This window comes from Dermacentor andersoni, chromosome 4, assembly GCF_023375885.2.
Source record: "Dermacentor andersoni chromosome 4, qqDerAnde1_hic_scaffold, whole genome shotgun sequence".
Taxonomy (NCBI): domain Eukaryota; kingdom Metazoa; phylum Arthropoda; class Arachnida; order Ixodida; family Ixodidae; genus Dermacentor; species Dermacentor andersoni.
Window position 1 is genome coordinate 97463760 of NC_092817.1, and position 17536 is coordinate 97481295.

General features: G+C 45.2%; 1 protein-coding gene across 3 annotated transcripts in view; it reads left to right on the forward strand.

Annotated features, from left to right (window-relative positions):
* Nelf-A (Negative elongation factor A) overlaps window positions 1–17332 on the forward strand; it is a 60387-nt gene extending 43055 nt beyond the window's left edge. For all 3 annotated transcript variants that reach the window (XM_050183527.3, XM_050183528.2, XM_072287890.1), the window contains exons 10-12: window positions 4191–4437; window positions 8366–8465; window positions 14219–17332. In XM_050183527.3, coding sequence (XP_050039484.2) covers window positions 4191–4437; window positions 8366–8465; window positions 14219–14394 — 523 coding nt within the window. In that variant the 3' untranslated portion in view covers window positions 14395–17332. The remainder of the gene's footprint in view (window positions 1–4190; window positions 4438–8365; window positions 8466–14218) is intronic.
* Window positions 17333–17536: the final 204 nt, after the last annotated feature.

Here is a 17536-nt window from a genome sequence, read left to right on the forward strand (position 1 = left end):
ATAAACTCTACTTGAAATTTCGGGATGGTTGAGTCCATGGGTGCATATTGCATTTTCTCATTGCACAGGCTGATATGCACTGCGCATCGTCGTAAAGTGCAGATGTCACACACGCGATCTTGACTCCGCAATGCTGTCAGTTTAACTATGGTAGCTTAACGCAAATGATAAACGGAAGCAAAAACCACAAAACAGACACAAACAGGTGCAAGACATGTGAGACGTTCATGTGTGCAACGTCCTTCTTCACTCACCAATAAGCACCCGTCCATGTCTGTTTCGTTGTTTTTGTGCTTGTTTATCCTTTGTGCTAAGCCACCATAGTTATGATACAAGGCCAATTAGCCCAACAGGCTGTCCTGCTGAAGTACTCTCAATTTAAGCTGTGCAGGGATGGAAACGCTATGCTGATTGCGCCATCTTGTGCCATCTTGTGCCAAACAGTTGAGCTGTAACAACTTGCGCCCAAACTAATTTTGAATGAAATTGCCATGTACAGCAAGGTGTGCGTCTTCAGTGCCAACCACATAGGCCATAGTCATGCGTTGGCTTGTGTTTAGCCCTGGAATGCAAGCCTAAGCAATCTGTTTCAGCGTCAGCATCTTTGCGGTGGGGGTGTTTTTGGTGGCGCATTGTAAGGTGTCGAGAGGAAATTAAAATGTTTTGTCGTATAAATTCCAGAGTTATTGTTTCCTTGGCCTCGTTTAGTTGGCACATTCGATACGCAACTTATGCATGGTTTCAGAGAAACTCATGTGGGTTTCCTTTGTAGCTTCATGCTATGGTCGGATAAAGTACAATTTTTCCCGTTCATAAACTTTCCTCCACCTTGCGAGCTTCTGCAGAACTGTTTTGCAGTTACTTAATAGTGTTCTGCAAAGTCAAATAAAGAACACCTTTTCTAGTCTACCTGTATTTCACTCATGTTGACCTTTACCAAGCTGCTCCAAAATGTGTATCTTCTGCTCCAAAACGGGAAATTCCTGCTTCAAACGTGCTCCAGAGTACCAAATTTGCTGCTTTCCAGAGCTGCTCCTAAACTCCTTTGCCTGCTTCTATCCTATCTGTCCTGCACAAAATCAGTTTTGGAACTTTATCAGTTTTATGCCCACGTGTGAGCTTGTGCTGTTTCATCCATTTAAGAACGTACATAAACCTGGTGGGCGTTCGCAGTAGCTGCTGGGTGATCGCCCGCGAATCCGCTTCACATGTGCTGCCATCAGTCCAACTCATACACATGACTTCAAGCTCGGTCTTTGATTTAGTATATGGTGCAAGGTTCCTGCAATGGCTTCTTGCCTGCCACCTCCACTGACTAGGCCTAACCAGGGCTAGTTTGTTGGAGTTGGTGATCGAAATCGTTCTTTGGTATTGAATCGATGAAAAGCTCTTCACATTGGCTGCACAACACTCTGGAAGCTGAGGAATTGCCTCAGCAATGACAGTGAAGCCACGTTTGTGACCTACTTCACCCAGATCATTCTAAAAGATTGAGCGACATACTGTGTGGCACCTGAAATTTAATTCACCATAGATTTGTTCTAAGGACAACTTTGTGGTTCCACTGGGATTTCTGAATAATTGAGCAGGTCTGAAGAATCGGGCATCCAAAGGGTCGGTCAGTGATTGCGGTTTTGTACTAAAATTATCAAAGAAAATTCGATTCTTGGTGCCACACATTATTTCACCAAGAATGTTACCTTGTGTAACAATCGCACCCCCAAATTTCAGCTATTTTTCTAAAAGAAAGAGGAGTGCGATCACGATGCAGGTAAATACGGTATGTATCCTTTGTGTTCTTGAACCAGAGCCTATAAATCCGAATGCTTGGAGCGTGAAGAAATGCCTGAAGGAGGCATCCACAAAGCTGACTGACTAAAGTACTGGGGTCCCTTTCTGGTTCTCCAGTTCTCTTGCCCAGCACATATGTTTATCTTCTCACTTTTGCATTTTTTTCAGCAGCTTGTTTCGCTTTCTTACCGGCACTTCTGCTTTCACATCCACATCATGCACGCCAATAGCCGTGCCTTGCCCCTGCAGCACACCCCTGCAGCATACTCCTTTTTCCTGTAAATATGAGAGATTCGATAGACCTTAGAAGCCTCCACGCAGCTATGCTTGGAAACATTCACACTTTTCTAAATGAGTTATGTGGAACGTTGGCGCTCAGATTTCCAAGGAAGCTAATAAAGCTGCCCTACAAAAGTATGAAGGGAAAGTATTACGCGGCCTCAAATAACACGAAGTGGTGTGTACCTGCCAAGTTTCTCGGATTAGCCGTGCAATGTACAAATGTGAGCATACACTCGAACCTCGTTATAATGAAGCCAAAGGGGAAGCCGAAATTACTTAATTATTTCCGTTACTTCGTTATACCAACTATTGCCCTTTACTGCAGTGTATGTCCAGTGGTATGCACTACTTTGAACATGCAAAGAAGACTACAGCTCCGTGGCCTGCCGAACCGCTATGCATGTGATGAAAATGTGATAAAGCAACAATAAAAGACTCCGGCATGTGCAACGCGCAACTTTTTAGCACCTGATGCGACAGCCATTACGATAATGTCCTTGTGTGTGTGATGGTGTTTCAATTCCGCTTTCCATTTGGCTTGCTCATATTGTCGTGGAACTGGCGAGACAGTGTCGAAGGGAACAGCCAGCACGCTGTGATGCGAACAAAGCCCGTAGTGTTCGAGCGGCACGTGGCGCACATCGCGGTGTACCAACTATGTACGCAGCTGGGGTTGTATTCTTGGACTTTCAGAGGTAGTTTCACTTTCACAAGATTTCGCAAATCCGTCGGAGTATACGGCTGACAGTGCTTGGCACAGCGTCCGAAACGCAGACATATAAGTGGACGCATTCAGCCCTTGAACGTGAAACTATCTGATCCGGTGCTTTTTCGTGGTCCTGTAGCTCCGCTGTGTGAGCGCGCCGACTTAGCTTGGCCGGCGCGTGCCAGTTTCAAGCAATCTTGGAGGTCATGCCTGGCTACATCAGCACAGTGCGACACACTGCAGTGATAGAGATAAGTGTAGGCACTGGTTTTTAGCACGCCGTGCGCAAGTGTCATCGATATATGGCACAGTGCAGCTAGGTATAACCTTTGAGATAGCAATCTCAGAGGGCACGCCTAGTTTCGCCAGCTACGCACCGCAGTGAGAGAGAGGTGTGATAAGCAAGAAGTGCTGCTTGTGTGTGGCGGTGATGGCGTATTCGACACTGGAAATTTTAACTGCCGCACCATACGAATGCAGAACCCGGCAGAAAGCGATATGCTCGGTGTGCAGTGGTTGGTATTTTCGGTTTCAGAGACGAATCTAGTTTGTTATGGCTATTGGCAGAACAATTGTACTTCCTTAAAACAAGGTTTTAAATACATGTATATCTATGGGGATTCTTTGGGGAATTGCATTTACATTGTTATATTTATTATTTCGTTATATCCCATCTCGTTATTACGAGGTTGAAGTGTATTGTTTAGTTGTACAGCCGAGGCAAGCACCTCCTGGAAATTGCACTTCTCATGCAAAGATACCCATTAATATTGCCACATAAAAAAAAAGTGGTGTAGGTGACCCAAATTTGCATTGTTATCACAATCTTGGTACATTTGTTATGCCACCAAAGCGGTTGCAGTCCTCACCCAGTGAGATATGCATAGGTGGCCTAGTACATGGCCTCCAAGATTGTCAGTGTTGCGTGATGCCTGCTTTATGGCTGCTTTATGCCTGCTCCTGCCCCCTCTGCACTGATGATCTGGGAGGACATCTCTGATGCTGTATTTCTCTAGAGCATTTTCTGTCTCTCCATAAACAGCGATGCTAGCATTGAGGCACCTTAGACATAGGTTGCTTAGCACCCTTCTCTGTGCCACTGTGCTCATTGCTGGAACGAGTGTGGTGGCAGCAGTTTAATGATGCCTTACATGGTTACAGTTGTCCTTTGCACGCTTTATTATTTAGGGCAGTTGTAGATATTTATCGTCACTTTTTTTCATAGTAGCATGCAGAAAGTATTCAGGGTGATAAAGGTCGAATCAAAGTTAACATTGTTCAAATTAATGGTATGGTGTAGCGTTCGTCACTTGCTTACTTTTTTTCTTGCATTTTATGATTGCATAGACCAGATTTAATTTCCAGGTATATATATGTGAACATCTGCTCTTTTTTACTAACCGTTGTGCAGCATGGCATCGGCGGCGGCAACTGTGGTGGCCCCAACAACAAGCACCGTGGTGACGGTTGCAGCACCGCCCAATGCAGTGGTACGCCGCACCACGGCCACCATAGGAGAACTGGGTGCCCTGAACAGTGCCACCACCACTGCGGCCGTGCAGCACATCGCGGTGCAGAAGGTGCAGCCCGTGGTGTCGCAGCAGACGGCAGTTGTGGTCACCACCCAGCCACAGCAGCGCGTTGGGCTCTCCCTCTCGGTGAGTGGCCGCATGCCCCTGTCGTGGTTGGAATCTGATTTCGCCGACCAATTTACGGAGAGAATCAGATTTACAAACCAGCTGCTGCTGCATATGTTTAGGAGTCTACTCTCACTGAACAATGAGAATGTTGTCAGCTGTCTGTGACTTTGGCACCTAAAAATGAACACGTGCAGTATGGTCTACTCCAGTAAAAGAAAACACCAAAAAAAGCTACACCAGCACTGATTACCAGCTCGGTTCTTATGTAAAGACCTGACCAATACTGTTTGTCAATCGTGCGTCTAACCTTTCATATAAAGTGCTTTTTCATTCTGAAGTTGACGTGTTTGTCATGTTGACCTTAATGCTAATGAGGTATTCAGTTTAAAAAGTAGAGCACACTGTACCGTCAAGAGCACAAGTCTAGAGACCATGGCATCAGCAGCAAATCTTAATTTCTTCTAGCATAGTTGTGCAGTGTGAAACTATCCCATTGCATTACGTTGGTCAAACAGGCACAAGTAGGCTATACCACATTATTTCAACCTGCATGCCTAGGCTGCGATGAAAAAAATAAGAAAGAAATTATGACATCCCCAGACTGTTGCTCACATCTGTACTGCGTGCCAATGTTCCATTGCTTGGGAAGCTTTGTTTTCCAGTTTTTCTCCAAGAAAACCAAGAGATCTTTCTGTATTATGGTAGGTGGCTTCTCCGGGTTGTCATTTGCTCCTAAAAGGGGCCCTGAATCACTTTTTATTCAAATTGAGAAGTGCGCTTGAAGTTAAAATAGGCTATTTCAGAAATGATTTGCCACAAAAGGCACTTTAATGCGTTCAGCAGAAGCAGAGTTATTGGCAACAAAAGGTTGCATATGATCCCATTTGTGGTGCTTCCGCTCCTTCTTCAATGACTTGCACTGGGAAAGCTACAGCGGAGCGAGGCAGCTTCACAACGCTCCGCCCACTGGACATCACAGTGGCGCGCTGCTACTTCCAATTTTGGGCCAAATGCACTTTTCCTCAGTGAGCTTCGGTGCGCTTGGCTATTGCAATCATCGCGGCACCCCGTGGTGGCTGCGGTATTTACACAACATAGCAGACTGCAGCTACATGCAACTGTAGTGTATTTGCGCAGTCTTCACTTTGTGCACAACGGAGCTTGAGTGTCCGCTCTTGCTTATATGCTCCAGTCTGGCTGTGCTAGGTAGTGCAGACCGACTTTGTCCTGCACCAGCCTGACGGACAGATAGTAGCCGCATCCAACCTGTGCATTTTGAAGCTCTAGCAACAGCTCAATACGAGACAAGTCTGCCTAGGCCTTTAACCGGGAGTGGCCAGGAGGGAGTGCGTGTTGGCAAGCATGCATGTGGTCTGACCTGAAGTTTCACGTGGTTCGAGGCTTGTTGAGTGTTAAAAACTAGCCGAAATTAGCAAGATCTCGTGGCTTTGACATCGATTCCTTCGTTTAATTCCTACGCAGGCGGCCGTGGCCGAGTGTGAGCAGACGATGGTCAGCCTATTGCAGAAGTATGTAATTATTACTCAAATTTGAAACCAGATTTTCACTTGCTTCAGCCTGTTTATTAAACTGCATCAATAAATATGCACAGGAACAGTAGGAAGAAGCGCACTGATCCTAACACCCTTCTTGATTGATGTCACCTATTGGCCAATAGCAGCGGCGTATGGGAATCGGCTATATTATGAAATAAAGCATGCAGGAAAGAGTAAGGAGCACGCTTCTGTTAAAAAGGGAGTGTTTGAGAAAAAAGTGACTTTGTGGTCCGCTTGTGAGCTCCACACGCCGTGCACACCGTGATGTTCCCAGCACCATATGCTATTTGCGAACTCAGTTCTTTCATCAAGCCCTAGGGGTGTTTCAGGACCCCTTAAGGCCGATCCACGTGGCAGATTAAAGCATGGACAGCATGTGTCAGTCACTGTTTGTGCCGACGGTAAAGTGCAGGCGCCACATCACTCTCGGGTTCGATGATGTTTGCTGCTGGAGCAGAGTTGTGAAGAGGAAATCTACGGAAAGTTTGCGTGAAGCACCCAACTCCACCAACCCTGCAAACGCATATGCAGCTGGACTGTTAGTGCACTGGTTACGTGACGTTTTCATGCTTGTGCTAATCTCCCGATCGTTGGATCTACGAGAAGCGACTGATGTGAGTCCACAGGCAGCGCGCGGAACGGAAGGCCAAGCTGAAAATGCAACAACGGGAAGCACGAGACGCACTGAAGTTTGAATGCCAGCAGCAGTTGTACAAAACAACCTCTATGGGTATTGAAATTACTATCTTTTAAATTGCAACATACAGTATAGTTTTGTTTGTTCTGCGTTTGAGGAGGAACAACCTTTGTGAGCTATACTTTACGAACACCTTCATGCGTGATAGATTCCTTATTCCCCCCCCCCCCCTCCATAATCATTGATTTGCATATAAATCACCGACCAATTATTTTGACTTCCTCAAGGTACCACCACCTTCTCCGCAGAGTCAATAACGATGAATGAAATCTCAGACGCTTCAGTGGTAGGCTTACCTGCTCACTTGCATGCAATGTTGGAAAGATGGTGACCCATGAACACAGGTATAATTTGTGCCGTTCAAATTGCCATTTGTGCTCTTTCTTTTATTGGCATAGTGGCCTCTCGGCAGTTCAAGTGCTGCGAATAGGCCTGCGTCAACTCGGCACAAAAACAACTTCAGTCGCCTACATATGAAGAAGCTGCACTCATGCAAAAGAAGCTGCCACAAGTCGAGAGGCATAAGTGGAAAAGGCTAGACGGTTATGACACAATTGGCGGTCTTCTGCTTCAGCTAATCTCTCTCACCTTTGAGCTGAGAATACGTATTCATACTTGAAAACTCTCGAGTTCAATCAGCCTTGAAATTTTAACCCCCAAATTAATTCCAGAGAAACGAACCAAATTTGTCAATTTCTTTAATGTAGTCACAATATTTTCTATGTCATTCTGATTCGGAAAATATATTGCATGATTGGTTTCTAGTTAGAATTTTTAAAAAATACAGAAAAGCTTCCCTTGAAGGCAGTCTTCCGTCGATGGCGACCATAACTAGTCGTTGGCGGTAGGAGCAGCACATCGGGCTGAACAAGTGCGGCTCATCATTGGCAATAGTGGTACAACCTCCCATGACGAGTACAGCTCTGGATTGGGGGTTGAAAGGTTAAAGTAAAGCTTTCCTTGCCTCCTCTTGCCACTTTGTGGGTGCTGGCTCGCTGTATTGCTGATTATGCAACAACTTCGGCCACTGGGTATGTTTTATTGGGTATGTGTACAAATAGACGTAAGCCACTGGTTATGTGCCCAAATAGATAACATGGGCCACTGGGTATTCACAATTGGGAATGTGGCACTGGACATGTATTTGAACATTCTTCGCCAATCTCCCAGAATGGGTATGTATTTAGTAGACAAGCCGAACAACAGGCAAGAAGTCAGCAACAGAAAATTAAAAGAGAGTCAGCTACAGAGAAGTGAAGATGCCACATCAAAATCAACCGAGTGGGGAGAAAGAAGCAGAGGTTCCGGAACAAAATGGGACTACGGCATGTATTGAGCGAGGAGCATTAAGGCACATTGAAGTGAAGACATTTCCGTAAACATCAAAGAAAGCTTTGCTTATCGCCGATTCCCGCGTATGCAGGGAATACACCTACTGTATATTATTCTTTATTATTTGTATTCACTTTGCACTTTAAGATGTGATTGCTGCACAAGGGGGAAAGAAAGGGATGCAGACACTTAGTTTATGACGATGTTTGCTTGATTTTGTGTTATCTCCTATGTCAGGAATGTGATAATCCCGATATGTGGCTTGCCAATATACAGTGCTCTGCAAGATAACATTCGTGTTCTCCAGCATTGACATTTCACCATTTTTTCTTGTTCTTCGTTTTTCATTTCTGTAAATTAGTTGGACCAAGTTTCTGAAGCACAGGAAATGTTCAAGAACTCCAACAAAGTGTCACGTTCTGAGAAGGCGCTCATCCTGGGTTTCATGGCTGGTTCCAGAGGTGGGTGATTTCATTCTCATATACATAGTGAGATTTTTGTTTAGCAGTTGACAATGAAATCGCCACTGAATTCAATTTCTAGGGAATACAGTTGACACTTGTTATTACAATGGCCTGTAATTATTCTGCGGGAAATGTCCATTATATACCCAAAATTAATTCTGTCAAAATGAGGGCCCTGGTACAATGTGAAATAGTGGAACATTGCATATACAGCTGTTTAATCTAAAGGCCACTAAAACAACAGTGAGAACATAACAATTAGAATAAATAAATGTGTAAATAAATAAATAACCGATAAACAGGTTTAAGCGGTAAACGGACATGGCGCCTTGCTGCCCGCCATTTTCCAAATGCTGGTTGCCGACAAATGGCCATTTTTGCACACTAGAGCATATATACACTCTCACAATGGCAAGATTAACAATGTTGGTTTCCCCCACACTAGAGCGCATGTATATTTACACATTGGCCAAATTAACAACCGGCACAACAGTGGGGAGCCGGCTAGCCAGTGCATCACCATGCCAATTGGCTCGAGCACGTTGCTGTCACCGGTGAGACAAACCTTGACTAATGTTAGTCGTACAAAAGAGTGGTCCATAGAACAAACTGTCTTAACTTTGCTTTTTGCGATAAAAGATGTCTAATGTCGAACCTGTAGCGCAAATGAGAGCTGTGGTACGAGGCAAGTTGAATTCTGAGCCTATGTCTGTCCGCCGCTGCACTGCATGCAAAATGGCTCGACTGCATCTCGTGCTTTGCACTAGATGTATTAAGAGATGGCGCCACCATCTCTCGATGGTGGCATGCCTGGTATGGTGGTCTGGTATGGTGTTACACACTGTCCATGCGCCTCTTCCTAATCCTCCGCTCCCTCTGTCGCGGCAACCCTCGTCCTCTCTGAACTTGGAGCAGACGTAGTATCAAGCTGCATCTGGTCCTCCCGCTCCTCTCCTGCTGTCCGGCTACCCCATCTCTATAAACACTCTACTCTCTCTATCTCCATGTAACCACACCCATTCCTGTGTGGTGCAGCCTGTGCTTAATAAACACAGCTAACCCCCGTCAACAAAAGTCCAGTGTTCTATTGTCCACTGTACGGGACACAGTGAAGCACTGGACGCCGTGAATAGCAGTCTTTCGTAAATTGTTGCGATGAGAAAAAAAGGCATTATCAAAACAATGCATTTTGTGATCGTCGCTGGTTGCTTTTAAAACATCATCTGCTATGGATTCGAAGCTAAGCTGATTAGTCCTAGTGGCACCCTTGGCACTTGCTTGTCATTGAAACGATAACAGTGGGCGGTGTGGAGCTGCTTGCATCATCGACCCAAAAATTCCTGAATTGGGCGTTGCATGCCACGCACCTGTGGGAAACTTGCAGTTAGTGTGTTCGTCCCATAAGAAAAAGTACATTTTCACAAACCCCCTGAGTGATTTAGCAGGTAGTAGTTGCATTAGTGCACTGCTTCACGCACGCATCACCGCAGCTAAGTACATTGTATTTATGCCATTTAGACAAAACTTGCCGAAAAATTTGTCCGTTGTATATGATAGTTCATGATAGCCTGGTTCATTAGAAGCTGGCTTTGTTGTGTTGATAGTATAGGCAGACCAAAGCAAAGGATAAGAATCGTCTGTTATATCTGAAAGTATGTTGTATTCGGGTTCGTTGTAACAGCTGTAAACTGTACAGTGAAACCTCGTTAAACCGTAGTTGGCCGGAGCTCGGAAAAAGTTCGTACAAAACGGTGGTACAGTTAAACCTGGATATAACGAAGTTGACAAAAGCTCGCAATTTTTCGTTACATGCAGGTTTTCGTTACATGCAGGTTTCGCGTGAAGGCTCGTACGAATGATGCAGAAACGAAACCAAATAGCTCAATATATCCGTGAAGGTGAACTCACCCTTCAATCATTTATTTTACACTAAAAAACTGCGTAATTTCCGCTTGCTTCTTCGGCACGAGTGTAGGCACAACACGCCGCTCCAAAGAGGCTAAATCGTGTAGAGCTCCTTCATCGTCGAGCGAGCCGACGAAACGGCGCATAACGTCCATTGCGTTCATCACCTCCTTTGCAGTAGGCACGTCACACGGATCTGCCTCACAAGCACCATCATCACCGCCATCCGGATTTTGCACGCTTTCAGCTACTGCTGCATCAGACATTTCTTCTGTAGTCACGGCGGCGTTGTCGGCAAACAAAAAGTCAGTCAGTTCAACGTCGTTGGGTACACCACCGTTAGTACATAGCTCGTTCCACGCTTCGGCCACATTGGACGGAGTAGAAAGGTCTGCCTCCTCCTCGTCGGCACCAGCCCGTGCGTTTTTGGCTATTCCGGCCTTTAAAAAGCAATTCGCGATAACATCTGCCCTGACCTCTTGCCAGGAGGCAGCAAGCATCTCGACTGCTTGATAAATGTCGATCTTCATCTCCCGTTCCAGACGGATGTCGAGAAGTATTTTCAGGATTAGTCGGCGCCGGTAACAGCATTTAAAACTGTTAATGACCCCTTTGTCCAGGGGTTGTATTAGGGACGTGCAGTTGGCCGGGAAGTAATGCAGTTCAATGTTCGACAGCTGCAGGCCCTCGACGTGGTGCGCCGAGCAATTGTCCAGCAGTAGGCAAACTTGACGGCCTTGCCGCTTGACGTCCTGGTTAAATTCCTTTAACCACTCAGAAAATATTGGCCGAGTCATCCACGCTTTGGAATTCGCCACATACTTCACGGGCATACGCTTCGTTCCCTTAAAACACCTGGGACGGGCACTTTTGCCGACAACTAGCGGGACTCGCTTGTCTGTGCCGTCGAGGTTGGCACACAGCAGAATCGTTATGCGGAGCTTGCTCTGCTTTCCACCGCGGCAGTCATCGCCTTTTAACGCTAGCGTGCGGCCCGGAAGCATTTGATAAAATAGAGCTGTCTCGTCGGCATTGTAGACATCAGCCGCCTCGAAGCGACTCAGGATTCCAGGCAGCTTGTCAGCCACCCACGAAGCAGCAGCATCGCTGTCTGCGGAGGCAGATTCACCGCTGATTACTCTTCCGACGACACCGTGCCGGCTCTTAAATCCCTGCAGCCACCCGTTGCTTGCCTCGAAATCGTCATGACCCAAGATACACGCAAAATCCTTTGCCTTCTGTTGCAAGATCGCGCCACTTATGGGTACATTTCTGGCTCGCGTGTCCAAAAACCACGTGAACACTGCCTTGTCCACATCAGTGTATGTGGACAGCTTCAGTCTTTTTTTCTTCGAGCTTGTTCCCGACTCCACTGCGTTTCTGATGCTGTGTTCCGCACTCAAAATCGTTGATAGTGTGCTCGCTGGAATGCTGAAACGGGTGGCAACGTCCTTCTTCTTCTCACCCGCAGAGACTGCATTTAAAATTGCGAGTTTGTCTTCAAAAGACAGAACTTTTCGTTTTCTGGCAGTAGAACTCATCACGACCAACCGACGACGCAGTTAGAAGCGGAGACGCACGACTACACGCCGACAGGCAGGCCTAGCACCTCCAAAACAAGTCGGACAAACCAGTACCAGAGCACAGTTGACACACGCACACGTGCAGAACGCAGGACAACACTCAAGATGGCGAATGCAACGCATCCATAGAGAAAGAAAAAAAAGTGACGGATATCGTTCGTCATCGTCCCTCCCCCTCTCCCTTCCGGCGCCTTGGCAATGAAAGAACCGGCTATCAGCGTTGCTTTTCAAGTGAATTCTTACACATAAGTGTGTCTAAGCCGTTGAAACAAATGAAAATCACAAAATAAGAATGCTTGTCCTCAAATCCATACGAAACAAAATAATTCTGCAAGAGAAATCAGCTGCCGATACCAATGCCACCTGGTGCCACGCTAGACAAGCAAAGCCTGAAAAGACTGCTACGTTAGGCACGGAGCGGCGCTAGTTGCCGCCATCATCATCATCATCGCTAACTTTGCTCGGTCGCGGCAATCCCTGGCGTTCGCGTAGCTGCTGGCTCCTTACAGCATTAATATTCAATAATCTAGAGCATTTCTTCGGCCGAATTTTCCTTAAAAGTGCTAAAAGTAATGACTGATCAGCTTTGGGAGTTCGTTACATCAAGGCTAACCGCCGCAACGCGTTCGTTACATCAAGGTCGAAAATACATGGGCTTCAATGGGGGCAGCGTTGGGGAATTCAAAAACTTCGTTAAATCCAGGAATTCGTTACATATAGGTTCGTTACATCCAGGTTTAACTGTACTGTTTAACCGAAATAGCATGAGATCGCCCACTTACCTGTCAAAAAAGGAACACAGAACTCGGAGAGATTGCGATGAAATGGGGAAAAAAAAGTGCAGTATTTATTCACTTCGCGCGACAAAAGTGTTATTTTCATCTGATGCCATGGCCGCCTAGCATGACAACAGCAGCCTCAAACTTCCTGAAGCTGCATGTCAGCTTTTCATCCAGCCCTCTCTTCTCAGCAAACACTCGCATGGCAGATTCCTCGTTGGCGTTACCTATTCTCCGTGCACGTACGCAGTAGTGCTTCAGAAGTTCGGGGGCGCCTTTTTCATTCCCAGGTGCTGTTCTCGTCGCAACGATTGCATTCATGAGGCTGACGTAACGCGCAGCTTCTGCCACTGTCAATCCTGAATCGCTCGTGCTGTCACTTTCCGTGTTGTCCTCATCACTGTCGCTAGTCGACACTTCGGCAACAACAGAGGCAACAATGGCGAAAAGTCGAACCTCGTAGCCGACATCTCCTCGCGGTTGCAGCAGCGCTGCCAAGCAACTTCTTTGCATTCCAAATGCCACACACAGTAGTCAACAGCAGATCCCTGTCGTGTGCCAGCACCGACTTCTTTGTGTCACGTTTGATAGCACGGCCATTGTATAATTTTTTTTTTCTATGCTGAGCATCCGGCATCTTTTTCATCCGAACTTCGGCATGACGCGAGTCCTCGCTTGCATGTGGAAACAGTACGTGTTAACCGACACGTACGCAATAAGCTGGTACAGTTTATGCGGATACAAAACACATTATGTTCAATGGCCGCTGAGTCGGGGATTTGACTTTACTACTTTTAAAACGAAACTACTGTTTAAGCGGGTACGGTTTAACGAGGTTTTACTGTATAATAATGCAGGACAAATTGAATATGTACTTAAAAGAATAGAAAAGGGAGCTCTACACTGTTTTGGCTGGTGCCATTAGGCTTGTCAGAATAAGCAGTGCTGCATGTACTTATGGGGCGCAATGTGTGAGAAAAAGTTTAATATTTCTGCAACCTTTGCACACGTCCTGATGTATGGTTCCAGTTTGGGCTGGTCAATGCATGCAATGCAGTGTTGTGTGCTTTTAGTGGCTGCTTTCACAAACTACCCAGAATGTCTACTTTTTCGTGGGACCCATGCTTTGTAAACTTTTGAAATTTAAATTAATTTTAGACATGTGGGTGTGGAAGTTGGAAAACTGCATCTTTATTTAATACCTAGACTAGCAACATAGCAAAAGAAATGAAAACTATAACATTGATATCCGTGCTTCTTCAGTTATAGTTGATTTTAGTTTATTTTTGCACTTCTGTCAGAAAAGACAGTGTACACTTGAGTGCTTGCTTCAGGTAGTTCGACTCCTTACGATGGATTTGTAACTTGTGAAAGAACAGGCTATTTGTCTTTGTGCTTTGAAGTCTAGGGTTTTGTGTAACGTGTGGGTCCATGTATGAGACAGCATCATTTACACTACAAATGCCTTTTTTTTTTTTTGCAGCCAATCCTTGCCCTGAGCTTGGAAACCTGATCACCATCCGGCTGAGTGAAAACAAGGAAGAAATTGTCCAGCCCAATGGTACCGTGAAGCAGGCCATCGTGGAGACACACTTTCAGATGAACTACACCACAGGGGAGTGGAAGCGTGTGCGAAAAATCCGGGAAGTGGAAGACTGAAAAAAAGAAAAAGAAAGGAAAGCTGGCTTCACTTGGTGAAGTTCGCTGAAGTTTTTTTTTTTTTTTTTTTTTGTGAAGTGAGAATGGTCAGTGTCTTGAAAGGTGGTATGAATGACAGTGGATGGCAGTGCGTTTTGGACGAGGCTCAGTGTGCTACGTGTTGCATCAAAAAGGAAGGAGGAGGATACAGATGGCACGTTTGGTGCGTAAGGACACTAATCTCCCTTTCCCCTCTTTTTCTTTCTTTTTTTTCTCTGGCAGGCAGCAAAAGTCATTGCAGTTTTTATGGTGTTGTACCACTTTGATAAAAAGAAAAAGTGCCCTGAGCATCTCTGTAGGATTGTTTTCTCATGCACTCGGGAGTTCTTTCCTCTCTCTCTCTCTCTCAGTAGTTAAAGTATACATGCACCTCCTGCAATATGTACAAGGTATTGAATAGAAAAGAGACAAGGATGATGTCACTGAGTGAGTGTCGTCTCATGTAGACCCTTTTTATCGAATGCGCAGTGTTGATTTTGGCAAGCTGATCCAAACAGCAACCTTTTTCTTTATTATTATTATTATTATTTAAAAACATTTTTGACTCTGGTACCTTTTTTCGAGCTTTGACAGGAAATGCAGTTACCTGCCTTTGATCTCAGGAGTGCCTTTGGTTGGCATCGTATTTGAGCTTTTGACAGGCATGTGGCCACTCACAGAGGGTCCTTGTATATGCAGACTTTGTAATCATGGGAGACCTATGGTTAAGAACCAAATGCACTCTTTAACCAGACACCACTGAATATCGCTGAATGCTCCACGCATGTCATTCTTTATGTGTATGGTACTCACTCATTCTAATTGCCTCCTCCTCCCCTCATCTTTTTTTTTTTCATTTGGCATTCTTGCAAGGCATCATTGACTGTAATTAGGAGCTCCATGTCGCAAGTCCATTGGGGGGGTTAGAGTGTACTAGAACATGGAGAGTGTCCGGAACGGCCGCTCTTTCAATGCAGTCAAAGTGAAGCCAAAAGACCATAACGCCATTGGGGGCGCTACGATCAGTAGCGCTCACGCGGCGTGGTGCAGAGGTAGAATGTCTGCCTCCCATGCAAAAGACTGGGTTTCGAATCTCAGCTAGTGGTAATGTTTTTATCTCTTTTTTAATGCTTCATGTGTTGATGTTTAAATTCTTTATACTGCTGCTTAATACTTGCTTCCGTTGCCATGTGATGCAAGAAAGAGTGAACTATAACATGGAGGAACAACCACAAAATAAGATTTTTTAATATCGAACGATAATTTTTGCAACGCCACCTCACGGAAATGAACAAACCTATCCCAACCAAAGCGTGGCCTCTGAGACCTGTACGCATACACAATCCTGCCAACGCTGGCTCGACAGGCTTCGCTGGCTGTGTTTTCCGTAGCCATCGACGCAATAGCGCTAAAGAAGTGATATTTTGCCTGTGCTTTCATTCTTGCTAATTATAAACAAAACAATGGACATGATGGTATGCATGAGCTGAGTGTATGCAAATGAGATTTGTGCATAGAGTTAGGTTTAATTAATTAACAGCGAAGACTACCTTTCTTGAACAGCGTTCTTTATTAGCATAATACTTTGACTTTTCAAAATATTTACAGCAGTGCATGCTTCTTGGCATACCATCAGCGATGGGAGACTTCTCTCTTGGGGTGCATTAAGTGTATGAGTACGTGCGTTGACAAAGCATATGCAGTATTTGAACCGTGCCGTTTCGCGGTCACCGAACGTTGGCTACTACAGCCCGTTTCCCTTTTGCGTCGATGGCTTCGGAAAACACTGCCAGCGAAGCCTGTCGAGTCAGCGTCGGCAGGCTTGTGTATGCGTACAGGTCTCGGAGGCCACGCATTGGTTGAAATAGTTTTGTTCATTCCCGTGAGGTGGCGCTGCAAAAATTATCGTTCAATGTTAAAAAATTTAATTTTGTTGTTATTCCTCCATGTTATGGTTCACTCTTTCTTGCATTACATAGCAACGGAAGCAAGTATTAAACAGCAGTATAAATAATTTAAACATCAACTCATGAAGTATTAAAAAAAAGAGAAAAACACTACCCTTTGCTGAGATTCGAATTGGGCCTTTTGCGTGGGAAGCAGACATTCTACCTCTGCACCACGCCGCGTGAGTGCTACCGATCGCAGCGCCCCCAACGGCGTTAGGGTTGTTTGGCTTCACTTTTGGAAGCTCATTCCGGGCACTCTCCAATTCTAGGTCACTCTAGGGTTGTCTTTAACCTTGTACAGTATACATCCTAGTGTGATTATGATGAAGTGTTTTCCACTCCATTGCTATTTAGTCGCAGAGATGACAATTGGATTGTGAGGCAGAAGGCAGACTCACTGTTTGTGTTTGGGCCTGTGTATGATAGTTGCTTTGCTAGTAACCTTCAGTGTATATATGCACACATCTGATCCATGCATTTTCACCGCAGGTAATTTGTTGTATTCAGTCTCTTTCAAAACAAAACATGCCATTTGTAGGACACAAGGTCTGTTAGGCTAACTTTTAGAGTAAAAGAAAAAAAAACTGATGCCCTCAATTCCATATGGATATATGAGATGGCTTATTTATTTCTTCATTCAGTGCTATGTTGTCGAACTACGGAAGTGCTATGCCTCATGTGTTACAGAAGAAAAAGCCATGTGTGTGCGACGCTTCATATATCCTGAAACAGGCATTGTGAGTGAATGAAATCCCACGAATGCAAGGGCTGTGTGCTTTCTGGGGAGGCATGTCAGTCTGTGCTTCCCTTTGAGTCGTTTCTTTCTTTGAAATCGTACTAGTTGGAGTGCCGATATAACTGTGCACTTTATTGCTGTATAATGTACACTGTGTAATATCCTCTTCCCTCATGCTTAAGGTCCCATGTTTGGAGAAGGAAAAAATGATACAAATAAATATTTTCGCAATGTTTCTACGCTCCTGAGCCATACGTGATCAAAGTTCACGAGTTCTAAACCATGAAGTCATATCTGGTATGCACATCAGATGCCGAAGTTGTCACACTGGTCACAATTTTTAATTCTCTGACGACGTTAGTAACACAGTAAACACTAACCTTGAACAAGTTTCAGTATGCTTAGAAGTTGTGTAGTTATTGTTCAAGCTGTGCAAGAC